The 11,879-nt window shown below is 34.3% G+C and overlaps 2 protein-coding genes across 2 annotated transcripts; both read left to right on the top strand.

The window, feature by feature from the left end:
• The first annotated feature begins 3,876 nt into the window (after positions 1-3,876).
• Positions 3,877-7,474, top strand: LOC111879643 (uncharacterized). Its single transcript, XM_023876102.1, has 2 exons — positions 3,877-4,786; positions 7,422-7,474. The coding sequence occupies exons 1-2, from the start codon at positions 3,877-3,879 to the stop codon at positions 7,472-7,474; spliced, it is 963 nt and encodes a 320-aa protein (XP_023731870.1).
• Positions 7,475-7,634: 160 nt separating this feature from the next.
• Positions 7,635-10,608, top strand: LOC111879628 (squalene monooxygenase SE1). Its single transcript, XM_023876090.3, has 8 exons — positions 7,635-7,946; positions 8,505-8,616; positions 8,728-8,902; positions 8,988-9,156; positions 9,249-9,467; positions 9,535-9,810; positions 9,898-10,176; positions 10,300-10,608. Exons 1-8 carry the CDS (start codon positions 7,725-7,727, stop codon positions 10,402-10,404), a joined length of 1,557 nt encoding a protein of 518 aa, XP_023731858.1. The 5' UTR covers positions 7,635-7,724; the 3' UTR covers positions 10,405-10,608.
• Positions 10,609-11,879: the final 1,271 nt, after the last annotated feature.

The following is an 11,879-nucleotide window of genomic DNA, read 5'->3' as shown; positions in this document are numbered from 1 at the left end:
GCGGATGAAACATGGGTAGATGAAATAGTTGGTGTGTAATAAAATAAAATGATTAGAGATAGGTGATGATAATTAGGTAAATAGATGATGAAGAATATGTAATGTAGGATGAAAGGAGATACCATAACCTTAACCAACAATGTGGCGATGTAGTCATCTACCAGAGTATAGATGGCGACCACGGACTATTCTAGACAACCCAGTGGAAACACCAGCAGACCCATAACCTGTAGGTGATGAATTACGAGTTCAAGCGATGTTGTAACTACGTATTCATGCGATGATACTCTAACCCCTTACTATGAATTACGAGTTCAGACGATGTTGTAACTACATATTCATGGGATGTCACAAATTTCACATGCCAAACCAATGGTCATAATTCACATCAGTGAGAATGATTCATTTTTTTGTAAAACCAAAATTAGATTGGAAATTTTGATTTTTTATTTTGGAAAATGTCAAACCATTGGTTTTTTATTTCGGTTTTGGTTTTTGTTTTTTTTTAAATATATTTTTAGGGTTTTTTTTTTTATTTCATAGATTTCTTCATCAACAAATGTTGTTACAATTTAACAAAAATAAATAATTTGCTAAACATAATACAAGAGGAAGTTTGTTCACATTTAGTCATTGAACTTTTTAGAGGGAAACGAACTTTCGATTTTGTTCATATTTAGTCACTAAACTTTTTTTCATTATCTATTTGCCATTGAACTATTGAAACTGTTCACATTTTACCCTTATGACCGGCAACAGCCGGTCATAAGGGTAAAATGTGAACAGTTTCAATAGTTCAATGACAAATAGATAACGAAAAAAAGTTTAGTGACTAAATGTGACAAAAGTCAAAAGTTCATTACCCTTTCAAATCATTATCCCTAAGTATATTGATAACGGATTTAAGATTGCTCCCACCATTGAAGATAGTATGGTGGTTATAACAAATTGTCAAGATTATTATATAGTCGATGATGAATATGAATGTTTGTCTAAAATTACTGAGTATGAGTGGGAGTTGTCAGACCAAACGTTAAGGGGACCATGTATTGATTTGATACAATCATCAATCTTAATAATGGTAATTATTATTTCATATTGCCATATGTATGTAAAAGTTATACTTTGTGTACTAAACTTCTTAATATACATACGATGCTTCTAATAATAAAGAGAATGATGGTATTTAAAAACGTAAATCTGATGTCAATGATGCAGAAAACGAACAAGGAAGTGACAATATACGAGTTAATTTATGTTATTTCTATAAAGTTAGATTATGTTTTTTTGGAATGTTTAATTATTATTTTGATTGATATTTACAATTAGGTTGATCATGGTAATATTGAAAATCATATTTCTAACACGCCTATCTCTATTTCTACTTTACAAGATTGTGAATACATTCGGGTAAGTTACATACTATTGTTTACATATTCTATTTTTCTTATGATATGAAACTTTTCTTAATTCAACAGTTATTATTAGTTTTTCTTTTATATTATGTCTATTTCTCATAAATCATGATTCTTATAGTCGTGTTTGTATTTATTCAATTAGGCGAATTCTACTGCTATTGAAGTTGATTCTTCGGCAAAACCGTCTATTGGATCCTCATTAGCACCAAATAAACGTCAGCTTCCACAATTGTGAGGGGAGTCTAATGATGATGATGATATTTCTAACTGACTTTAAAGTAATTAAACATTAGATTTTGGTTTTTCTGTTTTTAACTTAATTTCATTTAATTTTGTGTTAATCGTTTGCTTTGCTTTTTATTATATTGTATTTTAATTCTTTTTTTTATTCATTTTGTTTATTTGGATGGATTTGTCTATTTACAATTTTCATGCATGCGGTGGATCTTTTGTGTAAACCAGAAAGGAAATTCTCTTTTGTATAGGGCGGGAGTCAAAATTATATTTTCAAAAAAATATAACCTAAAAAAAATGAGAACTATATAATTTTGGTATTTAATGAAGATTTTATTTTGATTATTTTTTTACATGGGTAACTTTACGTGACAACATCTCACATAACTTGACCTGCATGAATTCACTCTTATAATGACAACGACAAATATGCTAACATCATGATACAAAATGTTGTTTACAAAGAAGTTTTATATGATTGACCATTACATGGAAATAACAACATTCAATTATGGGATTTCAACAACAATAATTTAGTATTATTTTGACATTTAAGTAAAAGAACAATGTTTTGAGTGGTGTTTTAATTAATTTATATGGATTATAGTATATGTTAATCAATTGATATTATTTTTATTTTATTGTGTTTTAATGTTTTTTATTCATATGTAATGTCACTTACTTATTTTATAGCAAAAAGAGTTTTTTTCACGGTCACTAACGACACTTTCTTATACTATAACAACTTGCAAGGAGTGGAGGACTTTGCTCAATCTTGCAAGGAGGCGACCGAAAAAAGTCGATAAACTAATCGCAGATGCTCAAGCCTTCATGATTGATCTCAGGTCTGGCGCTGAATTCGATGTCTCGAATGCGAATAAAGTTATGCGAATGTCACAACCACTCTTTGCACCAAGAAAGATGCTCTTCATCAGGTTTGTACTCATCTCCAAAAAGATCACTCAACCTTCCAGACCTCCATCGCCTCTTAAATTACGAAACTACAAGAGGATCTGACAGTTGAGAGCATAATCATGGATGAGCCTGCATTAAAAACTACAAGGGTCAGGGTGTTGTCCACGAAGCTTACTTCTGCAAACAATGAGATCGTCGAGCTTAAGTCCGAACGTGCTTTCATGAAAAGTTGCGTGTCGGATGTTAACGCTCTTCTCTTTAATCTGATTGAGGCACATGATCCCATGCTTCCCCTGACTAATCGCAGGTACCTTGCTGAAAAGCTTCGTCTTGCAGTGGCTATGCTGAACATACTCGAGGGTGTTTCGGTGCCTCCAGACGTTTTGAAACAAGGGGGAGAAATAGCAAAACCAACAACAGACTCCTTTGGTAATGAAGAGGAGATCCCAAAAGCGAATGAACCACTCTGCTCGTGTCTATGAAGTACACGTAGAAGACAATAAGACATTTTGAAATCACCGATAATACTATGCAACGCGATAGGTAGAAACTGTGATAAATAAGACACCCATAAGGATATGACTTCAAAAATTACCTTCGATTGTTAGTGTATATTTACTTATTGATTAACATTTTCTCTTATCAAGACACACCAAGATTAATCTTAAGATAATTAGTCAATAACACTTTCAATTTTGGTAGAGAAAGAAAATGGAAATACTAAGTATAAGAATTGTTTAAAATCAATATGTATCCAACAAAATGAAACCTATTTCTATTTGACAAGTTTGACAAAAAAAATTAGAAGTTATTAACGACTATATATAAGTTATAACTGTTTTTGACAGGATCTTGAAAAATTATCATAAACATCTTAAAAAATCACCTATACAACAACCTCTTGATTGAATCCTATATGGCAATTTTTCTTACCGCATCTTACCATTTTATGCCAAAATAGTCCATTTTTGTTAATTACAAATGAATAATTATGTTGGAATCCTAAGTCGAGTAGACTTGGAGACCAAGTAATAGCAACCTAGTTTTTTAGGAAATCATAAACAAGTAGGTTTCTAGTTTCCTAATTGTAATCTAATTACAAGTCGGTAGTTAGGAGTATATATACATTGTTTTAGGTCGAGTTAGGATCATTGGAAAACATTGTAATATCGTGAGTTTTGAGAGAGTTTCTCATATAATCAAAGAGTTATTTTGATTAAAACAATCATGTTTACATATTCCAATCTGTTAATTGGTATCAGAGCCAAGGAACCGAAGGCTGTGAAAACAAGTTTGTTACCAGGTCAACATGTCGGATGGAGAAGATGGTGCAGGGCCCTCTCCGGTGAGAGTGAAGGAAATTGGGTCAACCACTGTAGCGTGTCCTATGCTGAACTCAACGAATTACACTGTATGGTCAATGAGAATGAAAGTGGTATTAAAGATTCACAAGGCTTGGACAGTGATCGATCCAGGAACAGAGAAAAACGAGGAGAAAGATTACCTTGCTATGGGGTTGCTTTATCAGGCAATTCCAGAAAGCTTGACAATGCAAATTGGTGATGTCGATTCTTCAAAGGTTCTATGGGAATCGATCAAGGCTCGTTATGTAGAAGATGATAGGGTGAAAGAGGCCCGATTGCAAACCCTAAACGCCGAATTCGATCGGCTAAAGATGATGGAGTCGGAAACCATCGACGCATATGTTGGAAAGTTGTCCGGTATAGCCTCGAAATCAGCAGCTTTAGGAGAGGTTATTGATGAATCGAAATTAGTGAAGAAGTTCCTCAAAACCTTGCCTCGTTCGAAGTTTATACACATTGTCTCCTCTTTGGAACAGGTGCTCGATCTGAAATCAGTCGGATTCGAAGATGTAGTCGTTCGATTAAAGGCATACGAAGAAAGAATAAAGGAAGAAGATATTAGCGAGGCAGATAAGTCGAAGGTGCTATTTGTGAAATCGACGTCTGAAGTAGGAGGCTCGTCGGATGGTGGAGGTATCTCATCGGGAACGAAGGAAAATGGAAAGTGGAAAGGAACGAGTGAAGTGAATAGGTCTAATGGGACTGGCGGGTCAAGTGGATCCGGATCTAGTGGGTTATCTGGGTCAGGAGGATCAGGCGGGCCCAAAAGGAATAATGGGATTTCTCAAAGTAATTGGCCCAATAAACAATCCAATTCTGATTTATCTCAATCTAATTCCAACAATTGCAAAAAATGTAATTGTTGTTGCGATAAAAATCGGAAAAATAAGGAAAAAGATCGATCTAAGGTGATTTGTTTTCGGTGTGAGTCATTTTGCTTCTAAATGTCCGGAACGACTCAAAAAATTAAAAGAAGGTGATTTTTCGGAACGTGATGACAACGACGAATCCGTTTTTTAAATACGGATCAGGTTGAAGAATTCTCTAGAAGGACTTAGAGATTCGGGGGTGATTGTTGGAATCCTAAGTCGAGTAGGACTTGCAGACCAAGTAATAGCAACCTAGTTTTTAGGAAATCATAAACAAGTAGGTTTCTAGTTTCCTAATTATAATCTAATTACAAGTCGGTAGTTAGGAGTATATATACATTGTTTTAGGTCGAGTTGGGATAATTGGAAAACATTGTAATATCGTGAGTTTTGAGAGAGTTTCTCATATAATCAAAGAGTTATTTTGATTAAAACAATCGTGTTTACATATTCCAATCTTTAAATTAATCAATATATTAACATGTTTCATATAACGAAATTAACAAATTATCATACATTCGACACAACTTAAGATCATGACATAATCGTGTTAGTTAATATATTAACCAGTTATTTTATATAGGAATCTAACCATATTTTTTAAATTCATGTTCAAATATTGCAAAATATTATTTTAGTATGAGATTTCAAACAAGTAGGTTATTTATGTGGACCTTTAACATCCACAAAGATTTACCAAATACCAATTAAATGTAATTTCATTACAACATGGCTATCTTGAATGACACTTTATACGACATACTCATAATTTCACGAAACTGTGTCGCAAGTCATAAAATAATGATTCCCTTGATAAGTGTGGCTTTGTGTCGGCTCGGTGAATTCACAACTAAGTTGCTTGGTCCCTAAAGTTTGTCATTTTATATGTTTCAGACCGATAATAACATCCTAATTTGGTTGGGAGTATTAGTGACCAAAGTACATCTTTTGTTACACAATTTACTATATTTGGATGCATCATATACTTTCAAACTTATTTTACACTTTGAGTTTATTTTATGAAGACACTTTTAAATAACATGTGTGCTTTATATATATATATATATATATATATATATATATATATATATATATATACACTTGAAGATTAAGCATACATATCTGTACATTTTCTTGTAACTTTTTTCAAACTTCACAATTCATTTGTTATATTGAGTTGTACCTCATGTAGACATGTCCCTTATTTGACATAAGAAGCACACAAATAACACTCACATAAACATGTCCCCTATTTAACACAAGAAATACAAAAATAACATGAGTATATTCACTTGAAAGGCCCTTATCAAGATTGTCAATAGGGGTGAGCAAACCCAAACCAAGAAACCGAAAAACTGACTAAAGCCGACGAAACCGAAACCAAAAAAACCAAAACCGAAGCAAAACCGACGGTTAGAGTTTGAATTTTCTAGAAACTGAAAAGTCGGGTTCGGTATCGGTTTTTACCTAGAAACCGACCCATCAAACCCAAGAAACCGACCTATACTTAAAACCGACAAACCGCCCCAAGAAACCGGTCCATCCAACCCAAACAACCGACCTATACTTGCTTGTGTTTTTGTTGTAATAGACTATTTGGGGGCATTGGTTGTAACTTATAGTAGACTATTTGGTTATAAGATTAATGTTTCTTAAAGTATTTAACTTCAATTTGGTGTTTTTTGAAGTATTTAACTTCTTGCTTTATTTTTGGAAAATGCGTTTGAACCTAAAACCCATGGGTTTAAATCCAGAGCCCGTCAGTGTCTGGGTTGAACCCAAGAAACCGAAAAACCGCCCAAACGGACATCAGAACCCAAGAAACCGAACCGATCAGAAACCGATCCTATTGGGTTCTGAAAACTATAAACCGACCATTTATAGGTTGGGTTGGGTTTGGGTCCAAAACCGACCAAAACCGACCCATGCACAACCCTAATTGTCATGGGTAAAAAAGACATACACATAATCCGATTTTAGATGAAGTACTTTATGGCTAAACCATAATATTTCTTATGATCAACCTCAAACTTTCTAAAGTTCACACATGATAATTTTATTAGTAAACATCTAGAACTCATTTTATTTCAAAACTTCTATCATCAATGAGATTCTTGTCCCCATAACCTTCCTCATGCCATCCTTCTTTTTAACCTACCACCAAGGTCACCAACCACACCATATGCTTGTCGAATAAATCCTTCTTAAATATATATATTGTAACACTATTATACTTGATCTCAATTTTAATTGCATAATAAATAGAGTATAAATCTTAAACATATTACGAAAACGATATAAATATTCAGCAATGGGCCATTTGTCATGTTGTTGGACATATTATATTGGGCCTAGAGACATCTGGAGGCTAAGTGCCGTTTCTTTTTTTGTTTTTCGCATCGGGTAGGGCCTAGTATTTGCTGGCAAGATTATAATAAGTTTCCTCCTATTTCATTTAAAGAGAAAATTACAGATTTTCTCCCTTTACTTTACTCAAATTTACAATTTCAGTCTAATATTTGAATTCATCCCAATATGGTCTTTAAGTGCGGATATAATTCCTGTATTTACTGAAAATCACAAATTTAGTACAGAATTTAAAGTCATTTTTTATTGTTCAGGGACTATATCTGCACGAAACAGAAACTTCAAGGGTAAGGATGACATTCGTTGATCTAAAAATTTAGATTGAACTTGTGATATTTCGTAAAGTATAAGGACTAAATTTGTAATTACTCTAATTCAAATGAATAAAACAAAACAAACAAAGAGAGAAGTACGTGGGTGGGGCCTTGTACTTTCAAATTTTGCTTATTTGAGTTTACTATCCTCAATATTTGCCTATTTCCAGCCAGGCTAAAAAGCAAGAGAGAGAGAAAGAAGGGCTAACGGTGCCGTCTGCGGTGGTGGCATTGTCCGGAAAAATGGCGGATCGCTTAATGCTTGCTTCTGTTTTCGTTTCCTTTGTCGGAGTTATACTCTTCTACGTTTCTTATCTTATAAAAAATGGACGTCCACACAAATCTGCATCGATCACAACAAAATCAACCTCTATCTCCACAGAATGCAGATCTGGAGACGAGACCGATGTTATTATCGTCGGCGCCGGTGTTGCTGGTGCTGCTCTCGCTCTTACTCTCGCCAAGGTACAACTTCAGACTTTACTTCTCTTCTCTTCGACTGCTGTCAACGTCGATATCAGATTCTCTTGTTATTGTCTGCAGAAATTTGTTTTATACTTGTAAAACAAGCTGAAAATATAAATCAGTCTCGTCTCATAATTAGTCAATCAGTGGAGTTAACGTTGCGATCGTAAAACCTGAAACTATTTCCTTTTGTTTTTCCAACGATAAGTTTGCATTTCGAATTGAATCGAGTTTCCATCTGAATGAACGTCCAAAAAGTAAAGGCGCTGTAATTAGCATAAGACTGTAAATGAACACATATACGTGCAATTATATTCTCCATATGAAAGTAAGCTTTAGATTTTAGATAAACAGAGCGGAGTAATCACCATTGTCACGAAAAACAAAAGAGAAAATAATACTCGTAGATAACTGAGCTAATATCCTGCACCCTAAAGTCATTCCTTCGGATTATCATGCTTCCATCTTTGGGGCTTTTTAACAAATTTATGCTTCATAGTTGTTTTCACTTAGTGCTAGTAAGATGATTATTACCACCTCACACACAATTTAATGTAGGATGGACGCCGTGTACATGTGATTGAAAGAGACCTAACAGAGCCTGATCGAATTGTTGGTGAGCTGCTACAACCAGGTGGTTATCTCAAACTGATGGAATTGGGACTAGAAGGTACTGTTATCAACAACAACTAGACTAGATGCTAGAGCTATAACCAATCTTTCACATCAACCTATGTTTGCTGAATATTGTGTGACGATCTTATTTTCTCTGTTACTACAGATTGTGTGGAAAATATTGATGCTCAAAGGGTGTTTGGATATGCTCTTTTCAAGGATGGGAAGAACACTCGACTCTCTTATCCATTGGAGAAGTTTCACGCAGATGTTGCTGGCAGAAGCTTTCACAATGGTCGTTTCATACAGAGAATGCGGGAAAAAGCTTCATCACTTCCCACGTATTCTTTCTTTCATTGACTTGTTTTTCACTTTTTACCAACTGTTCCACAATGTTAACCAAACATTCACCTTCTCAATATATAGTATTCGTTTGGAGCAAGGAACAGTCGTATCTCTTCTTGAAGAAGAAGGTACCATTAAAGGTGCTCTTTACAAGACTAAAAGTGGGAAAGAAATGAAAGCATATGCACCATTAACCATTGTATGTGATGGATGCTTTTCTAATTTGAGGCGCTCTCTTTGCAATCCTCAGGTGATCAATCATATTCTTTCCTTGAGTTGACTTTCTCAGGTTGCTTGTAGAGTATAGACTAACCATTAAGTTTGACTTTTGTGTAATTATAGGTGGATGTGCCTTCTTGTTTTGTTGGTTTAGTCTTGGAAAACTGCCAACTCCCATATGAAAACCATGGACATGTAGTTTTAGCAGATCCATCACCTATCTTGTTCTACCGGATTAGTAGTACAGAAATCCGTTGTCTAGTCGATGTTCCAGGTCAAAAAGTGCCCTCAATTTCAAATGGTGATTTGTCAAAGTATCTAAAGAATGTTGTTGCTCCTCAGGTATGATTACAAACATTTCTTTTTTCCTTTAAGTAGACTCTGATTGTTCTGAAAATGGGATATTTAGATCCCTGAGGAGTTGAAAGATGGTTTCATAGCAGCAGTTGAGAAAGGAAACATAAGGACAATGCCAAACAGAAGCATGCCAGCTGCTCCTCAGCCAACTCCAGGTGCTTTGCTAATGGGGGATGCTTTCAACATGCGTCATCCTCTCACTGGTGGTGGAATGACTGTGGCATTGTCTGATATTGTTGTCTTGAGAGATCTCCTTAGACCTCTTCGTGACCTCCATGATTCATATACTCTATGCAAATATCTCGAGTCCTTTTATACCCTCCGAAAGGTACATATACATATACTCATATACTCATATACATATATACATATCCGTATACAGATACATATACATATCATGTATTCTATCTTGTAGCCTGTGGCATCCACCATCAATACATTAGCAGGGGCACTATACAAAGTCTTTTGTGCTTCACCTGATAAAGCAAGACAAGAGATGCGAGAAGCATGTTTTGACTATTTAAGCCTTGGAGGTGTATTCTCAAATGGGCCTGTAGCTTTGCTATCGGGCCTAAACCCTAGGCCCATGAGTCTAGTCATACACTTCTTTGCAGTTGCAGTATATGGTGTTGGCCGTTTGTTGCTTCCTTTTCCTTCCCTTAAACGGATGTGGATTGGCGCCAGATTGATTTCGGTATGTGTGATTTCAAATCTTTCCAATTATAGCATCCTACTTTGAATTTCTTTCTTACTCAAAATAGTATATGCTGTAAATATAATAAACAGATAAATGAAAGTATGTTGCTATTGATTGCAGGGTGCCTCTGGAATCATATTTCCGATCATAAAGGCGGAAGGAGTTAGACAAATGTTCTTCCCTGCAACAGTGGCTGCATATTACAGAGCTCCTCCTCCACAATGAGAGGTAGTATTCTATAATCAAATAGTGATTGTAGTGTGAGTTTCAAGTTTTTAACTTTTGTTTGATATTTGTTTTTTTTTTCTTTTTTCGATTTTGTTCAAACTCAAAATATGTACAGTTTAGTTTTGTATGTTTAGGAGCGGGAATAGCAATGTACTTTCATTGAAATATCTTTATTATAACATCTCTTTTTGATTATAAAAATCTACCCAATATGTGCATTGTATATTCCAATTTTCTATAATAATAAAGAAATAGAAAGTATATTACTCTTTTGTGGTGTATATAACGGTATAAAATCTTTTAGTGGGTGGCTTTAAGTTTAAGGAGAATAGAAAAGACTAAAGACACGTAAGAATGAGGTGTTGGTGAGTTAACAAGGAATCCAAATAAAAAACAAGTAATTAAAATCCAGCTCAATATATTCGATTCTAATTATATTTTTGTGGTTGACAAATAAAGAAAGAGAATAAAAAACAAAATCTATCTTCAACACATCTTATGTCTTTGTCTTTGTCTTTCCGCATTTGCTTTAATGTATTGTTATTGTTATTTTTGTTTTATTGAATTAGCTAGTAAAGTATTATAATATAATTAAAGATAACCAAACAGCTTATGGAACTCTGTTTAATAGTATATTTATATCGTACCACATTCAATCCTATTGTACAATTAGTTTATTACTCAAGGTAATTGATTTTACCATTTATGTTTCTCCCTATTTGAATTCAAGGGAGATTATTCTCCATAATCCTTCATTCTCTCCCAAAGTTTCTACTTACCTTCCTTGTTTTCTCACCTAGTGCTAGTCATCTACGCGATTAATGGCCTATCACCTTGCTATGAGCATGTTGCAACTGTCAAAGATAGTCTGAAATTAACATTTAATCAATTGAATGCTAACAATGTTAATCAAGAAATTCTGAAATTAAATGTAAAAATCAAGACAAAATAAATAGACAAATCAAGACAAGAACTCTAAGATTTTAATAAATTATAAAATTAAATTGATTAACTGAATGCTAATAATGGTAATCACACACAACTATTAAAAATCTTATTTCCGTTTGCAAATTTTCTCAACAAAACAAATGATCAAATCATGCTTATGATTTTAATGTCAATGATTACATGACTTGACAACTAGAGATCTGTTGTCATATTGATGGTCCGCTTTATTGTGTCATCCACTCTACAACAAGTTTATGTCTCCAAAAATCCTTTCGTTTGACAACAATGTCTTGTCTTGTCTCGGTCACCCCGACAACAAAGTTTTTGAGTCTTTAATTTCTAACAATTCAATTTCTTGTAAGGCTAGAGGGAGTGGTGCCACACTCCCTCCTTTTGCCACACTTTTTTACAACACCCAAAGGGTGGATAGCAGTGGAAGAGAGAGAGAGAAAGAAGAGAGATAAAGAGATAAAGGAAGAGAGAGAGAGAGAGAGAAAGGGAGCGCTCCCAATTCTTGCCACACT

The sequence above is a fragment of the Lactuca sativa genome, chromosome 6 (assembly GCF_002870075.4).
Source record: "Lactuca sativa cultivar Salinas chromosome 6, Lsat_Salinas_v11, whole genome shotgun sequence".
NCBI classification, from domain to species: domain Eukaryota; kingdom Viridiplantae; phylum Streptophyta; class Magnoliopsida; order Asterales; family Asteraceae; genus Lactuca; species Lactuca sativa.
The sequence above is the reverse complement of the archived record's forward strand: the minus strand, read 5'-3'. Positions and strand labels throughout refer to the sequence as shown.

What these genes read in the sequence shown, in the direction of transcription:
- LOC111879643 (XM_023876102.1), top strand. Translation starts at nt 3,877, where the DNA reads ATGTCGGATGGAGAAGATGGTGCAGGGCCCTCTCCGGTGAGAGTGAAG. An exon ending in TTCCAACAATTGCAAAAAAT is followed by an intron (nt 4,787 to 7,421) that starts GTAATTGTTGTT and finishes TTTATTGTTCAG; the next exon opens with GGACTATATCTGCACGAAAC.
- LOC111879628 (XM_023876090.3), top strand. Translation starts at nt 7,725, where the DNA reads ATGGCGGATCGCTTAATGCTTGCTTCTGTTTTCGTTTCCTTTGTCGGA. An exon ending in TCGCTCTTACTCTCGCCAAG is followed by an intron (nt 7,947 to 8,504) that starts GTACAACTTCAG and finishes AATTTAATGTAG; the next exon opens with GATGGACGCCGTGTACATGT. An exon ending in AGAATGTTGTTGCTCCTCAG is followed by an intron (nt 9,468 to 9,534) that starts GTATGATTACAA and finishes TGGGATATTTAG; the next exon opens with ATCCCTGAGGAGTTGAAAGA.